Source organism: Oncorhynchus gorbuscha, linkage group LG12 (genome assembly GCF_021184085.1).
Source record: "Oncorhynchus gorbuscha isolate QuinsamMale2020 ecotype Even-year linkage group LG12, OgorEven_v1.0, whole genome shotgun sequence".
NCBI classification, from domain to species: domain Eukaryota; kingdom Metazoa; phylum Chordata; class Actinopteri; order Salmoniformes; family Salmonidae; genus Oncorhynchus; species Oncorhynchus gorbuscha.
The window spans coordinates 36,936,279-36,950,373 of NC_060184.1; the positions used below are offsets into that span (position 1 = coordinate 36,936,279).

Sequence of the window (14,095 nt, forward strand, 5' to 3'; positions counted from 1 at the left end):
AGAGAGGAGTTAGCCAGATACACACGTCCAGGGGTGCATTCATTAGTGCATGCTGGAGCAAAATGCTTTGCAATGGAAAATGTTTGCTTCCTTTTGGTTCCTAATGAACACACTCCAGGTGTGTGTGTTTTGTGAGTTGCAGTATTGTTTCCGTCCCTGTTCCTGTTCCAGATGGGGCTCAAACAAGGGACCCTCTGAACACATCGAGAAGTGTCATCCATGAAGTAGCGTGACCTGTCGCGCCACAAAAACAACGACCTCTAGGTCTCAGAATGGGTGACGTCATCGATTGAACGCTACGCTAACTAGCTAGCCATTTCACTCTGACTACAAGTCGCTCTGGATAAGAGTGTCTGCTTACATCTGTGAAGATCTGTACATGAGCAACAGAGAGTGAGAGAAAGAACTGGAAAGAAAATAAGAGAATGGTGAGTTACGTCTTCTAGAAAGGGTATCTGCGTGTGTGTTTGTGTGTATTTGTGTGTGCGTGTGTTAAGAGGTCCTCACGAATCCACCTGTACCCGAATACCCGAGACCCGATCCAGAATTCTAAATATGTCACGGGTCTGGGTACTTTTAACTGACTTGTCCGGAAGGAACCATACAGATCTGAACACGATTGCTGAGGTAGAGAGAAATGGTATCATTTATGCTGCTGCTCTCTGCTTTTCATGAGGCAATGCTTGGCAAAGGGGCAATAGGCTACAGTCATAGAGCCTTTGTGTGGCAAAAGTTAAAAAAGATCTAATCAATGGAAGATAGAATTAAAAGAAAGGAGAAGGATAGGCTACAACGACCAAGAGCCAACAGGCTGGCTGCTACTTTATATTCTGAATGGAGCTAGCTAGCTAGCTTAACTAGCTTCTCCCAGTTTGATGCAGTCAAGAAAGGTACTACGTAATCATATTGGATGATAAATAACCTAGCTATGGCAGCTATTAGTCTACTATAGAGCGAGTCAGCTTGGTTGGTTGCAGTCTCCTCCTCATTCGTCACTCGCTCACACTCACAGTAGCCTACACACACAGCACGGCCCCTGCTAGAGCGTCACTTCTCTCTACTTCTCTTCCCTCGCAATTTATCAGCTCCGGGTTATTAAAACCTCTTCGGTCTAGGGGGCAGTATTTTCACGTCCGGATGAAAAGCGTGCCCAAAGTAAACTGCCTGCTACTCAGGCCCAGAAGCTAGGATATGTATATGATTGGTAGATTTAGATAGAAAACACTCTACAATTTCTAAAACTGTTTGAATAATGTCTGTGAGTGTAACAGAACTGATATGGCAGGCGAAAACCTGAAAAAGTTAGGTCACTTTTCAATGGGTTTTCTATGGGGATCTAGATTTCTGTGGCACTTGCTTGCAGTTCCTATCGCTGCCACTGGATGTCAACAGTCTTTAGAAATTGGTTGATGCTTTTCCTTTGAGAAATGAAGAAGTAGGGCTGTTCAGAGCGAGGGTTGAGTCTAGTGTACTGTTTGTTAGGGGCGTGTGACCTGAAAGCTCCCTCCACTTTGTTTTTATCTGCTATTGAACGCAGTTTATCCTGTCTTAAATTGTACTGATTATTTACGTAAAGAAATACCTAAAGTTGTATTAGGAAAGTTGTTTGAAATGTTTGGAACAAGTTTAAAGGTAACTTATTAGATATTTTGTAGTCATGTTGCGCGAGTTGGAACCGGTATTTTTCTGGATCAAACACGCCAAATAAATGGACTTTTTGAAGATATAAAGACAACATTTATCGAACAAAAGGGCCGTTTGTGATGTATGGGACATATTGGAGTGTCAACAAAAGAAGATCTTCAAAGGTAAGGCATGAATTATATCGTTATTTTTTTATTTTGTGTCGCGCCTGGCAGGATGAAATATGATTGTCTGTGTTTGTTTGATGGGGTGCTGTCCTCAGATAATAGCATGGTTTGCTTTCGCCGTAAATACTTTTTGAAATCTGACACATTGGCTGGATTAACAACATGTGTAGCTTTAATGTGGTGTAGAAGACTGAGCTCAGCCGCAAGCTGCTAGGTACACGCACACACACACGCACATATACTGGCGCTCTGCCATTTCACAGGATGTTGTCGAGGGGTTCCGCTAGCGGAACGTCTAGTGCTGCTTCCTTCACTCGGATCGGACCGGGTCTGGATCTGACCAGTTCTACACAGAACGGATCTAGTTGTCCGCGAGTCCGTTCAGAATGGGTCTCCATATTTTACAAATGAATTTACGCATATCGGGCCCAGATGGGAAACCCCCAGAGCTATCTTTTTGGCCCCCCCGTGAAGGCCTCCAGTGTGTGTTACCTTGAGTCCGTCCAGCTCCTCCTCTAGCTGTCTGCAGTGCTGCTCTGATCGTTCTCTCAGCTTCCTCTCCTTCTGAGCGTCTGCTGTCTGCTCCTCAGACTGGGCCTCCATCTGAAAGACACATCCAGCTAGGGGTTAATACACACACACACACACACACACACACACACACACACACACACACACACACACACACACACACACACACACACACACACACACACACACACACACACACACACACACACGTAGACACACTCCAAAACTAAACAGTTAAAAAAAACATCCAACACACAGACACCAATACCTCGAAGAACCAGGGGACTACTCTACCTCCTTCTTGGACCTCTCGGCCTTGCGCACCTCCAGCCGTAGAGCCTCCACCTTCTGGGACAAACCCTCCATCTCCTCCTCCTTGTCCCGGAGCTGACGGCCCAGGCGCTGCTTGGCTGATCGGAGGTCAGTCAAACGCTCGTTGAGCTCGGAGAACTCCTGCATGGCCAGCTTCCTCTGGCTGTGGGCTTCTTTCAACTCCTTAGACTGACTCTTCATCTTCTCACTGGCCTCCATTAAGTCCTATAGGGAATGAGGGTCAGGGTCAGTGGCTGACACTGAATGACTGGGAGTAACACTCAGGCGGGTGCTGTATGTTGGTGGTGAATAGGGTGAGTTAACCCAATACAGTATCAAGGCCTAGGGAAGAATCACACCGACACACACACACACACACACACTGACACACACACACACACCTTGTGCAGGTCGTCCCTCTCCAGGTTGAGGCTCTTCATCTGTTTCTCCAGGCTCCTGATGTGTTTGGATGAGCCCTCCATTTCTCGACGGGCTGATGTAGCTTCCTCCAACTTCTGCTCCAGTTGACCCGAGTCTGACACACACATCACCCACATTACAGAGGGTCAATGTTGTTATACACAACATTGGCCAATATGCATTACATTTCCCCCTGATGTATGTTTCCGGTCATTATATATTTCATTTTACAGATCAACGACTATGGAATTCCCATAATGAACCTGGCTTGTTTACTGTGTGCATTATTTATTGCCAGCTTTTACGTCTTCCTAGTCATTACTGTCCATCTTTACATTTTGTCTCTGCACTTGCCCATTATGTAGAATGTATTTCCAGTCTGACTCTATCCATGTATGGTCAACGCTGACCTGGCTGGAATGTGTTTGTGTTCTACTACACAGTAACATCTTTACAGTTGAATGTTTACCTGCGATCTGTTTCTTGAGGATGTCAATCTCAGTCTTCAGACTCCTGATCTCCACCTCCTTGTTAGAGGGGACGGATGCTGGTAATTCTCCTGGCGCGTGCTGCAGGGCCTGGACTGTCTGGGTCGACTCTGGAAGAGGAAAGCGGAGAGGTTGAGGGGAAGGCGAAAGGAGAAAAAGGAGGTGAAAGGTGGGAAAGTGATTTATTAGTATTAGAGTATTAGAGAGACTGTGTGTAAATTAAACATCTGGAGAGTGGCCTGGATGAGGAGACAGGTTAAAGAAGGATTGAGACATGATTGTGTATTTGTGCCATTCACAGGGTGAACGGGCAAGACAAAACATTTTAAGTGCCTTTGTGGTAGTAGAGAGCCAGGCGCACCGGTTTGTGTAAAGAACTGCAACGCTGCTGGGTTTTTCACGCTCAACAGTTTCCCGTGTGTATGAAGAATGCTTTACCATCCAAAGGACATCCAGCCAACTTGACACGACTGTGGGAAGCATTGGAGTCAACATGGGTATATATACTCAGTGTATATGTGCGTGTGTGTACCTAGCAGCTTGCGGCTGAGCTCAGTCTTCTCCTGCTCCAGGCGTCGTATCCTCCTCTCGTAGGCCTCGGTAGCTAGACTCTCCTCCAGACTGCGCTGGACACACACATCCATCTGTGCCGGACCCGAACCACCCGATTCCCTCAAACAGCCCCGGTCAGATAGGGTACTGGAGGTGGGGGAGAAAGAGGACACACAGAGACAGAGACAGAGAGAGAGAGAGAGAGAGAGAGAGAGAGAGAGAGAGAGAGAGAGACACAGAGACACAGAGACAGAGAGAGAGAGAGAGAGAGAGAGAGAGAGAGAGGAGAGAGAGAGAGAGAGAGAGAGAGAGAGAGGTGAGATGGAGGAGAGAAGGTGAGGAGAGAGGGTGAGAATGTGAGGAGAGGGTGAGGAGAGAGGGTGAGAATGTGAGGAGAGAAGAGAAGGTGAGAATGTGAGGAGAAGAAGGTGAGGAGAGAAGAATGTGAGAAGGTGAGGAGAGAGGGTGAGGTGAGGAGAGAAGAGAGGGTGAGAATGTGAGGAGAGAAGGTGAGAAGAGAGGGTGAGAATGTGAGGAGAGAAGGTGAGGAGAGAATGTGAGGAGAGAGGGTGAGAATGTGAATGGAGGAGAAGGTGAGAATGTGAGGGTGAGAATGTGAGGAGAGAAGGTGAGGAGAGAGGGTGAGAATGTGAGGTGAGGAGAGAGGGTGAGAGGAGAGAGGGTGAGAATGTGAGGAGAGAAGGTGAGGGAGGAGAGGGTGAGAATGTGAGGAGAGAGAGGGTGAGAGGGTGAGGTGAGGAGAGAAGGTGAGGAGAGAGGGTGAGAATGTGAGGAGAGAAGGTGAGGAGAGAGAGGTGAGAATGTGAAGGAGAGAAGGTGAGGAGAGAGGGTGAGAATGTGAGGAGAGAAGGTGAGGAGATGTGAGGAGAGAAGGGTGAGGAGATGAGGGTGAGAATGTGAGGTGAGAGAAGGTGAGGAGAGAGGGTGAGAATGTGAGGAGAGAATGTGAGGAGAGAAGGTGAGGAGAGAGGGTGAGAATGTGAGGAGAGAAGGTGAGGAGAGAGGGTGAGAATGTGAGGAGAGAAGGTGAGGAGAGGGTGAGAATGTGAGGAGAGAAGGTGAGGAGAGAGGGTGAGAATGTGAGGAGAGAAGGTGAGGAGAGAGGGTGAGAATGTGAGGAGAGAAGGTGAGAATGTGAGGAGAGAGGGTGAGAATGTGAGGAGAGAAGGTGAGGAGAGAGGGTGAGAATGTGAGGAGAGAAGGTGAGGAGAGAGGGTGAGAATGTGAGGAGAGAGGGTGAGAAAGAAAACACTATTAACAGACCATTAGCCTTCAGGCTAGGATAAGAGATAAGATGACAAACAATCCCGATTCAATAGCTTCTCACTAGTGGAAATTGAGTGTTGGTTTAAGTGTGGTTGTGGTTAGATCAGATGATAGAAAAGTAGGAGTGAAGTAGCCTGGTCCCAGATCTGATTGTGCTGTGTAGTCTATGGTCATTGCTATGCCAAACATGACCATAGGGGTTGGCAAGATGGCACAAACAGATCTGGGACCAGGCTAGGAGTGAGGATGTATTTTTATGCATGCTGTATATACTAACAAAGCTGTAGAAGTAAATGTTGTAACTGAAGACGAGTGACGTTGTTTAGTGGCCACTCACCATTTACTGGTGTAGGTGAAGCCTACGAAGGGCAGGTGGTGTCCAGAGAAGGCCGTGTGAGAGGGAGGGGGCATCGTCTCCTGACACAACACAAAACACATTGGATTAAAACACACCTCTACAACGTCGCAGACTGTTGAGATGACGGCGCGATCAACGATGGAAACAGAGACGGAAAGATGAGAGTAAGAAAGACTCCAAGTCTTGATGTAGTCCAATAAAGAGAGTTTTACCGAGTTCTTGAGACAGTCATCGTCCACGTCAAAGTTGGACGTGTCTGTGGGGCTACTGACTTCTGGTATGTAAGGGGCCTCGCACGTACGGATGTTGTCCCAGTCGATGCCTGACAGGAATGGCAGACATTGGCATTATAGTTTCTTATTAAGGTCATATTTATCATAATATACAGTTTCTTATTGCCGTATAAAATTGTATCACTATCGTCTAGTTTCACTTCAACGGCAGTCATCTCGATAAAAGCAGCTATAGTAATTTTATCTCGATGATTGGAGACAAGGGTTTGCGTGATAATAGGCTAAAGTTGCACAGACAAGAGTTACGGCGATACAGAGCCCCCTCAAACGGTTTCGAGCCCTACCAGAGAAGAAGGGGTGAGATTTGAAGTCCTCAATGCCGTTCTGGCCCAGGCGGTGCTCACGGCTGCAGATGAGGCGCCGGATAAGGTCCTTGGCCTCTTCGGACACGTCCGTCATCTGCAGGGGGAACTGGAAACGCTCCTAGGGACCCGGCGGAGGGAGGAGAGGGAAAGGAGTCAGAACAATGAGGATATGTCCCTAATGGCACCTTATTCCCTATTTTAGGGAATAGGGCACCATTTGAGAGGCACACTAAATATATTATTTGTGTAAAGTTGTCAAAAATCGTTCTTTCTCGTTTATTTTCACTGATCGTGCATTATCCCCTATTACAGTATATAGCAGTATAGTTCCATACTTTAATTATTTTCCTGTTTCATGTATTTATTTGTGTATATGGTCCTTGACAAAGAAGCACAGCACATTTTTTAAATGTATTATATATGTTATATGTATACGTTTCCCCTGTTGCAGTAGAAAGCAGTATAGTTCTATGCAAGCTGGTTTAACGCACACAAATAAGGCATTCCTTTCAGCTAATATGGCCGCCGGGTGAGAGTGAAAGTATAGTTGAAAGATGATGGGAAGGGAGAGGGGGCAGAGTTAGGAAGTGGTTTGGAGTCAGGATAGGCTGAAACTAACTATGAACAGACCTGGGGTCATATGTATCATTCGTCTCAGAGTAGGAGTTCTGATCTAGGATCAGGTCCCTTCTATCCATATAATCTTCTTCATTATGATCTAAAAGGCTAAACTGATCTTAGACCAGAAATCCTATTCTAAATCGCTTGATACGTACAGCCCCTGAACAGAACAGACTCGCACTTTAACCACTATCACTCAGACCCAGTCCCAAATCGACCCCAAGCCACCTACCGCCTATGCACATGTGGAGATCTGAGAGGAATCTAGAAGTGTATAGGGGGTAGGGGAAAAGGGTCTATTTGGGACTGGGCAATCAGACCCCCAAAAAGAAACACTCACAGCAGCACCTAACTCCTCCTGTCGGTGGACGGAAAGGATCAGGAGAAAAAGGGGTAGAGAAGAAGGAAGAGTTGAACGCTTTGTCGTCAGAAAGAAGAAAACGAACTCTATGAAACAGAATGTACCTGGAATGTACAAACTCAGACTTCAGCCTAAACAATCACACGTGTCTTGAACAAAGGTTTGAATAAAAACAGAAAGGTCTTATTTAAAGATGGGTTTTAGTACAGTAAGTACAATGTCACCATCAACCACTATAAGCAGCCCTCCTCACCTTGTGGTTCATGATCTTGCCGTAGGTCTCCACCAATGACTCTGCGTAGAAGGGGTCTCCCCATACAGCATCTCGTACATGCACACGCCCAGGGACCACCAGTCACACTCAGGACCATACTTCCCCTTCCCATCTTCCATCGCCTGCAGGATCTCCGGAGAGATGTAGTCCGGGGTCCCCACGGCAACCGACGACTGGACCTGAGGGAGACCAGGCCCAGGAAATGAATCGATTAGTAAGTGGATAGATGACATGAGGGATGAACCATATAAATAACATAATACTTTATTTAGTGCCGTCAGAAAGTATTCATACCCCTTGACTTATTCCACATAATGACAAAGTGAAAACATGTATTTAGAAGTTTTTTTGCAAATTTATTGAAAATAAAATATCTAATTTACACAAATATTAACACCCCTTCGCTATGACACTCCAAACTGAGCTCAGGCGCATCCAATTTACTTTGACCATCCTTCAGATGCCGCTACAACTTGGAGTCCACCTGTGGCTCATTCAATTGTTTGGAGATGATTGAGAAAGAAAAACACCTGTCTGCATAAGGTCTCACAGTTGACAGCACATGCCAGAGCAGGAACTATACCATGAAGTCCAAGGAACTGTCTGTAGATCTTAGAGATTATTATGATGAGACCTACATTATATCTGGGGAAGTATATAAAACAATTTATTGAGCGTTTCAAATGTTCCAAGACCACAGTGGTCTCCATAATTGGGTAATGGAAAAAAATATGAAACTACCCAGACCCTGCCTAGAGCAAGACGTTTGATCAAACTGAGCAACCGGGCAAGAAGGACCTTGGTCAGGGTGGTGACCAAGAACCCAATGACCACTCTGACAGAACTACAGAGTTCCTTGGGTGATTAGGGAGAACGTGACAGAAGAACAACAGTTTATACAGCAATTCACCAATCTGGGGTTTATGGGAGAGTGGCCAGACTCCTGAGAAAAAAGCACATGACAGCACGACTGGAGCAAAAAGGCACATGAAAAGGCAAAATAATCTATGGTCTGATGAGATAAAATGTTAACTTTATGGCCTGAATGCAAAGCACTATATGAAGCATGGTAGTGGCAGCTTCATGCTATGGGGATGCTTTTCAGCAACAGGGAGGGAGACTGGTAAGGATATAGGAAACATTGAATGGAGCCAAATACAGGCAAATCCTTGATGGGAACCTGCTTCAGAGTGCAAATGACCTTAGACTGGGGCAAAGATTTACGTTCCAACAGGACAGGTACCCCAAACATACAGCCAAACAATGGTGGAATGGCTTCAAAACAAGAATGTGGAAGTCCTTGAGTGGCCCAGCCAAAGCCCAGACTTGAATCCCATTGATAATCTGGGGAAAGACTTGAAGATTGTTGTTCACCGCCGCTCCCCATCTAACTTATCAGAGCTTGAGAAAATCTGCAAGGAAGAATGAGAGAAAATCCTCAAATCCAGATGGGTATGTCTGTATCAGCTTTGCACAAGACTCAAAGCTGCAATCGCCGCCAAAGGTGCTTCTACAAAGTATTGACTCAGGGGTGTGAATACTTATATAAATGAGATATTTCTGCATTTCATTTTCAATAAATGTGCTATTTCTAAAAGCATGGTTTTCACTTTTTCATTATAGGGTATTTATTGCGTGTAGATGGGTGAGAAACTGTTCAGCCATTTTGAAATCAGGCTTTAAACAACAACGTGGAATAATAAAGGGAATGACTACTTTCTGAAGGCAATGTATCATCTGGAGCATGAATATGTAATCAGGAGATGTTAATTGCGTGTCTACAGTGAGTTTGTAGTCAAATACGTCCGCCAAACCTGAACGAGACCAATACCATAGGGTTAATACTACATAAATACTACTTAACTGAGACTGGGCCAAAAGAGCATCAGTCACAGCAGCTTGAGAGAGACGGGTCCTCTAAGGTCTCAACTCATTCAAAGCCAAGTTGCCAACCCCTTTGGAGAAGCTCAACTAGAGGAAGTGTCTTAACCACAGGCAGAGCCATGAAATCCGCCAGAGGGGAGGCCAAGAGGGGGGATGATTGGCTGCTGGTTTGGAGGTGTTTAGTTTGGAACATAGCCGTGTGTGTGTGTGTGTGTGTGTGTGTGTGTGTGTGTGTGTGTGTGTGTGTGTGTGTGTGTGTGTGTGTGTGTGTGTGTGTGTGTGTGTGTGTGTGTGTGTGTGTGTGTGTGTGTGTGTGTGTGTGCTCACCGTGCCGTCCTCCATGAGTTTCAGGCAGGAGCCGAAGTCTGCCAAGCGGATGTGGCCATTCATGTCCATCAGGATGTTGTCTGGCTTGATGTCCCTGAGAGACACACACACAGAGACACCAAACTAAATGTACTGATACCTACGAGGAAGAAGGATAGATGGAGGAAGCGGGAGTGGAACAAAACAAAAAACACATCCCAGAGGGGGAGACTGGGAGAGAGAATGAAAGAGTGAAAACAACTTTAACGCACACTAGTGATTGTTTGGTGTGAGAGAATGAGACTGTGGGAGGGAGAGAGAGATTTTGGTTGTGTAGAGAGTGTGTTTTCTCCTGGAAGCCTTCACGTCTCCCATCATTAAGTTGTGAAGAGGGCACAACAACACATTTCCCCCTCAGGATTTGGCATGGGTCCCCAGATCCTCAAAAAGTTCTACAGCTGCACCATCGAGAGCATCCTGATCGGCTCCACTATTACGCATCTGACCGGAAGGCGCTACAGAGGGTGGTGTGGGTGGCCCAATACGTCACTGGGGCCAATCTTCCCGACATCCATGACCTATATACACTGCTCAAAAAAATAAAGGGAACACTTAAACAACACATTGTAACTCCAAGTCAATCACACTTCTATGAAATCAAACTGTCCACATAGGAAGCAATACTGATTGACAATAAATTGCACATGCTGTTGTGCAAATGGAATAGAAAACAGGTGGAAAATATAGGCAATTAGCAAGACACCCCCAATAAAGGAGTGGTTCTGCAGGTGGTGACCACAGACCACTTCTCAGTTCCTATGCTTCCTGGCTGATGTTTTGGTCACTTTTGAATGTTGACGGTGCTTTTACTCTAGTGGTAGCATGAGACTGAGTCTACAACCCACACAAGTGGCTCAGGTAGTGCAGCTCATCCAGGATGGCACATCAATGCGAGCTGTGGCAATAAGGTTTGCTGTGTCTGTCAGCGTAGTGTCCAGAGCATGGAGGCGCTACCAGGAGACAGGCCAGTACATCAGGAGACGTGGAGGAGGCCGTAGGAGGACAACAACCCAGCAGCAGGACCGCTACCTCCGCTTTTGTGCAAGGAGGAGCAGGAGGAGCACTGTCAGAGCCCTGCAAAATGACCTCCAGCAGGCCACAAATGTGCATGTGTCTGCTCAAACGGTCAGAAACAGACTCCATGAGGGTGGTATGAGGGCCCGACGTCCACAGGTGGGGGTTGTGCTTACAGCCCAACACCGTGCAGGACGTTTGGCATTTGCCAGAGAACACCAAGATTGGCAAATTCGCCACTGGCGCCCTGTGCTCTTCACAGATGAAAGCAGGTTCACACTGAGCACGTGACAGACGTGACAGAGTCTGGAGACGCCGTGGAGAACGTTCTGCTGCCTGCAACATCCTCCAGCATGACCGGTTTGGCAGTGGGTCAGTCATGGTGTGGGGTGGCATATCTTTGGGTGGGCCGCACAGCCCTCCATGTGCTCGCCAGAGGTAGCCTGACTGCCATTAGGTACCGAGATGAGATCCTCAGACCCCTTGTGAGACCATATGCTGGTGCGGTTGGCCCTGGGTTCCTCCTAATGCAAGACAATGCTAGACCTCATTTGGCTGGCGTGTGTCAGCAGTTCCTGCAAGAGGAAGGCATTGATGCTATGGACTGGCCCGCCCGTTCCCCAGACCTGAATCCAATTGAGCACATCTGGGACATCATGTCTCGCTCCATCCACCAACACCACGTTGCACCACAGACTGTCCAGGAGTTGGCAGGTGCTTTAGTCCAGGTCTGGGAGGAGATCCCTCAGGAGACCATCCGCCACCTCATCAGGAGCATGCCCAGGCATTGTAGGGAGGTCATACAGGCACGTGGAGGCCACACACACTACTGAGCCTCATTTTGACTTGTTTTAAGGACATTACATCAAAGTTGGATCAGCCTGTAGTGTGGTTTTCTACTTTAATTTTGAGTGTGACTCCAAATCCAGACCTCCATGGATTGATAAATTTGATTTCCATTGATAATTTGTGTGATTTTTTGTCAGCACATTCAACTATGTAAAGAAAAAAGTATTTAATAAGAATATTTCATTCAGATCTAGGATGTGTTATTTAAGTGTTCCCTTTATTTTTTTAAGCAGTGTACTAGGAGGCCCAAAAAATTGTCAAAGACTCCAGTTCCCCATAGACTGTTCTCTCTGCTACCGCACGGCAAGCGGTACCGGAGCGCCAAGTCTAGGACCAAAAGGCTCCTTAACAGCTTCTACCCCCAAGCCATAAGACTGCTGAAGAAATAATCAAATGGCCACCCAGAGTATTTACTTTGACCCCCCTCCCTTTGTTTTTACACTGCTGCTTCGCGCTGTTTATTATCTATGCATAGTCACTTTACAAGTGACCTCGACTAACCTTTACCCCTGTACATTAACTCTGTACCGGTAGCCCCTGTATATAGCCTCGTTATTGTCGAGTCATTTTCTTGTGTTACTTTTTTCTTCAATTTTTTTAAACTTTAGTTCATTTGATAATTATTTCCTTAACTATTTATTTAGCTGCATTGTTGGTTAAGGGCTTGTAAGTAAGCATTTCATGGTAAGGTCTACCTACACCTGTTGTATTCGTCGCATGTGACAAAATTTGATTTGAAGTCTTGTGTTTATTCGGCTCGCGCCTCACCCTTGCTGCCTCTATTGCCAATAGGGGAGGCCCCTCACAGGGTTACACACACGCTCCCTGACCAGGAGACCCTGTCCCGACCACAATTCCGAGAAGGCTTTACACCCCACTTAATGCAAACAATGTCAAGCCCGTGTCTCCACTGTTCCCCTTATTAATATACTATTAATGCACAAAACATACCAGTGTAGCTGAAGCAAATCCAAGGTACACACCCATACACCACAAGTTGGGAGGGTTCTAGTTGGAGGGCAGGGTGTAGGTGGGCAGTATGGGGGTACAGTACACCCTGCTCTGGGGAGGGAGGGGTGTAAGGGGGTTACCCCCTACTCATAAGCAGGCACAAAGAAGTAAACAGAAGCCCTGGCTTTCTGAGAGGATTGGGGAGGGGGGCAGCAGGATACAAAAGAACAAAGGCTTCTCACTGGACAGCAGGATACTGAGGCTGCAGCCCAAAATGGCACCCTATTCCCTACAAAGTGCACTACTTTGACCAGTTGACCAGAGCCCTAGTGGCCCTGGTCAAAAGTAGTGCACTAAATAGGGAATAGCTCGATGCCATTTGGGATTCAGCCCAGAGACAGAGAGAAGGAGCCTTTATTTTCATGTTGAATAAAGTCAATGGGCTAAAAGGTGCACCAACAGAACACCCTCCTACAAAGTAGGCCTACTTACTTTTGCCTCAAGTTTAGTTATAATGATACAATTTAGTAATTTCTGTGTTGTTTATTCTGTCCAACCAAGTCTTTAACTGTGTCTTTGGGCTCCCGAGTGGCGCAGCAGTCTAAGGCACTGCATCGCAGTTGCATTAGGCATCACAACAGTCCCTGGTTCGAATCCAAGCTGTATCACATCCGGCCACGATTGGGAGTCCCATAGGGCGGTGCACAATTGGGCCAGTGTCGTCGGGGTAGGACATCATTGTAAATAAGAATGTGTTCTTAACAGACTTGCCTAGTTAAATAAAGGTTAAATAAAGAAAAAAATGAAAACCACTGACATGCCTTCTCTTCAGGACAAACTCAGTTTCCCAGTGTGCACTTCTCCCCCACCTCTGCTCCCTCTACTTAACACCTCTGTGGGTGTCTCCAAACTCAGTTATAGGCTCAAACCTGGCCCTAGCCTGCCTCTCTCTGTGTATGTATATGTGTGTTCCTCCTCCAGATAAACCAATTAGAACAGTGAAAACCTGAGCTGCTAATAAGCAGAGATCAAACAGAACATGGCTACCACCCCTCTTTCCCTCCCGGTCTCTTTCGCTTGCCTCATCTCCACCTCCCCTCTATGTCGCTATCTGACATTACCTCCTCTCCTTTTCTCCCGTCCAACCTCTCATTCCTCCCTGTAGGGCCACGGTGACTCAACAGTGGGCGGCGTGGGCAGGTTAATGCCTCCAAGGCAGGTTAACATGGCTAACAACATTAGCGGTTTCTCCCCTAGACATACCACAGGGGATGCTAAGCTAGTTAGCGTAGCGCATTGCTAATTAGGCTGCTCTGCCTCAGCCAGGGCAGGGCTCCTGCGGTCTTAAGGAAGGAGCAGTGGGGCTGAGAATAGAGGGGGGTAATCTCCTTTAAGACCTCATTGGCATCCATCTGTGA

At 46.7% G+C, this 14,095-nt stretch overlaps 1 protein-coding gene across 1 annotated transcript in view; it reads right to left on the reverse strand.

The window, feature by feature from the left end:
* LOC123990958 (serine/threonine-protein kinase MRCK alpha-like) overlaps window positions 1-14,095 on the reverse strand; it is a 103,515-nt gene that overhangs the window by 30,540 nt on the left and 58,880 nt on the right. The window contains 11 exon segments of the mRNA XM_046292016.1: window positions 2,304-2,414; window positions 2,637-2,879; window positions 3,056-3,189; window positions 3,544-3,672; window positions 4,095-4,261; window positions 5,739-5,818; window positions 5,972-6,081; window positions 6,337-6,475; window positions 7,593-7,648; window positions 7,651-7,792; window positions 9,825-9,918. Coding sequence (XP_046147972.1) covers window positions 2,304-2,414; window positions 2,637-2,879; window positions 3,056-3,189; window positions 3,544-3,672; window positions 4,095-4,261; window positions 5,739-5,818; window positions 5,972-6,081; window positions 6,337-6,475; window positions 7,593-7,648; window positions 7,651-7,792; window positions 9,825-9,918 — 1,405 coding nt within the window.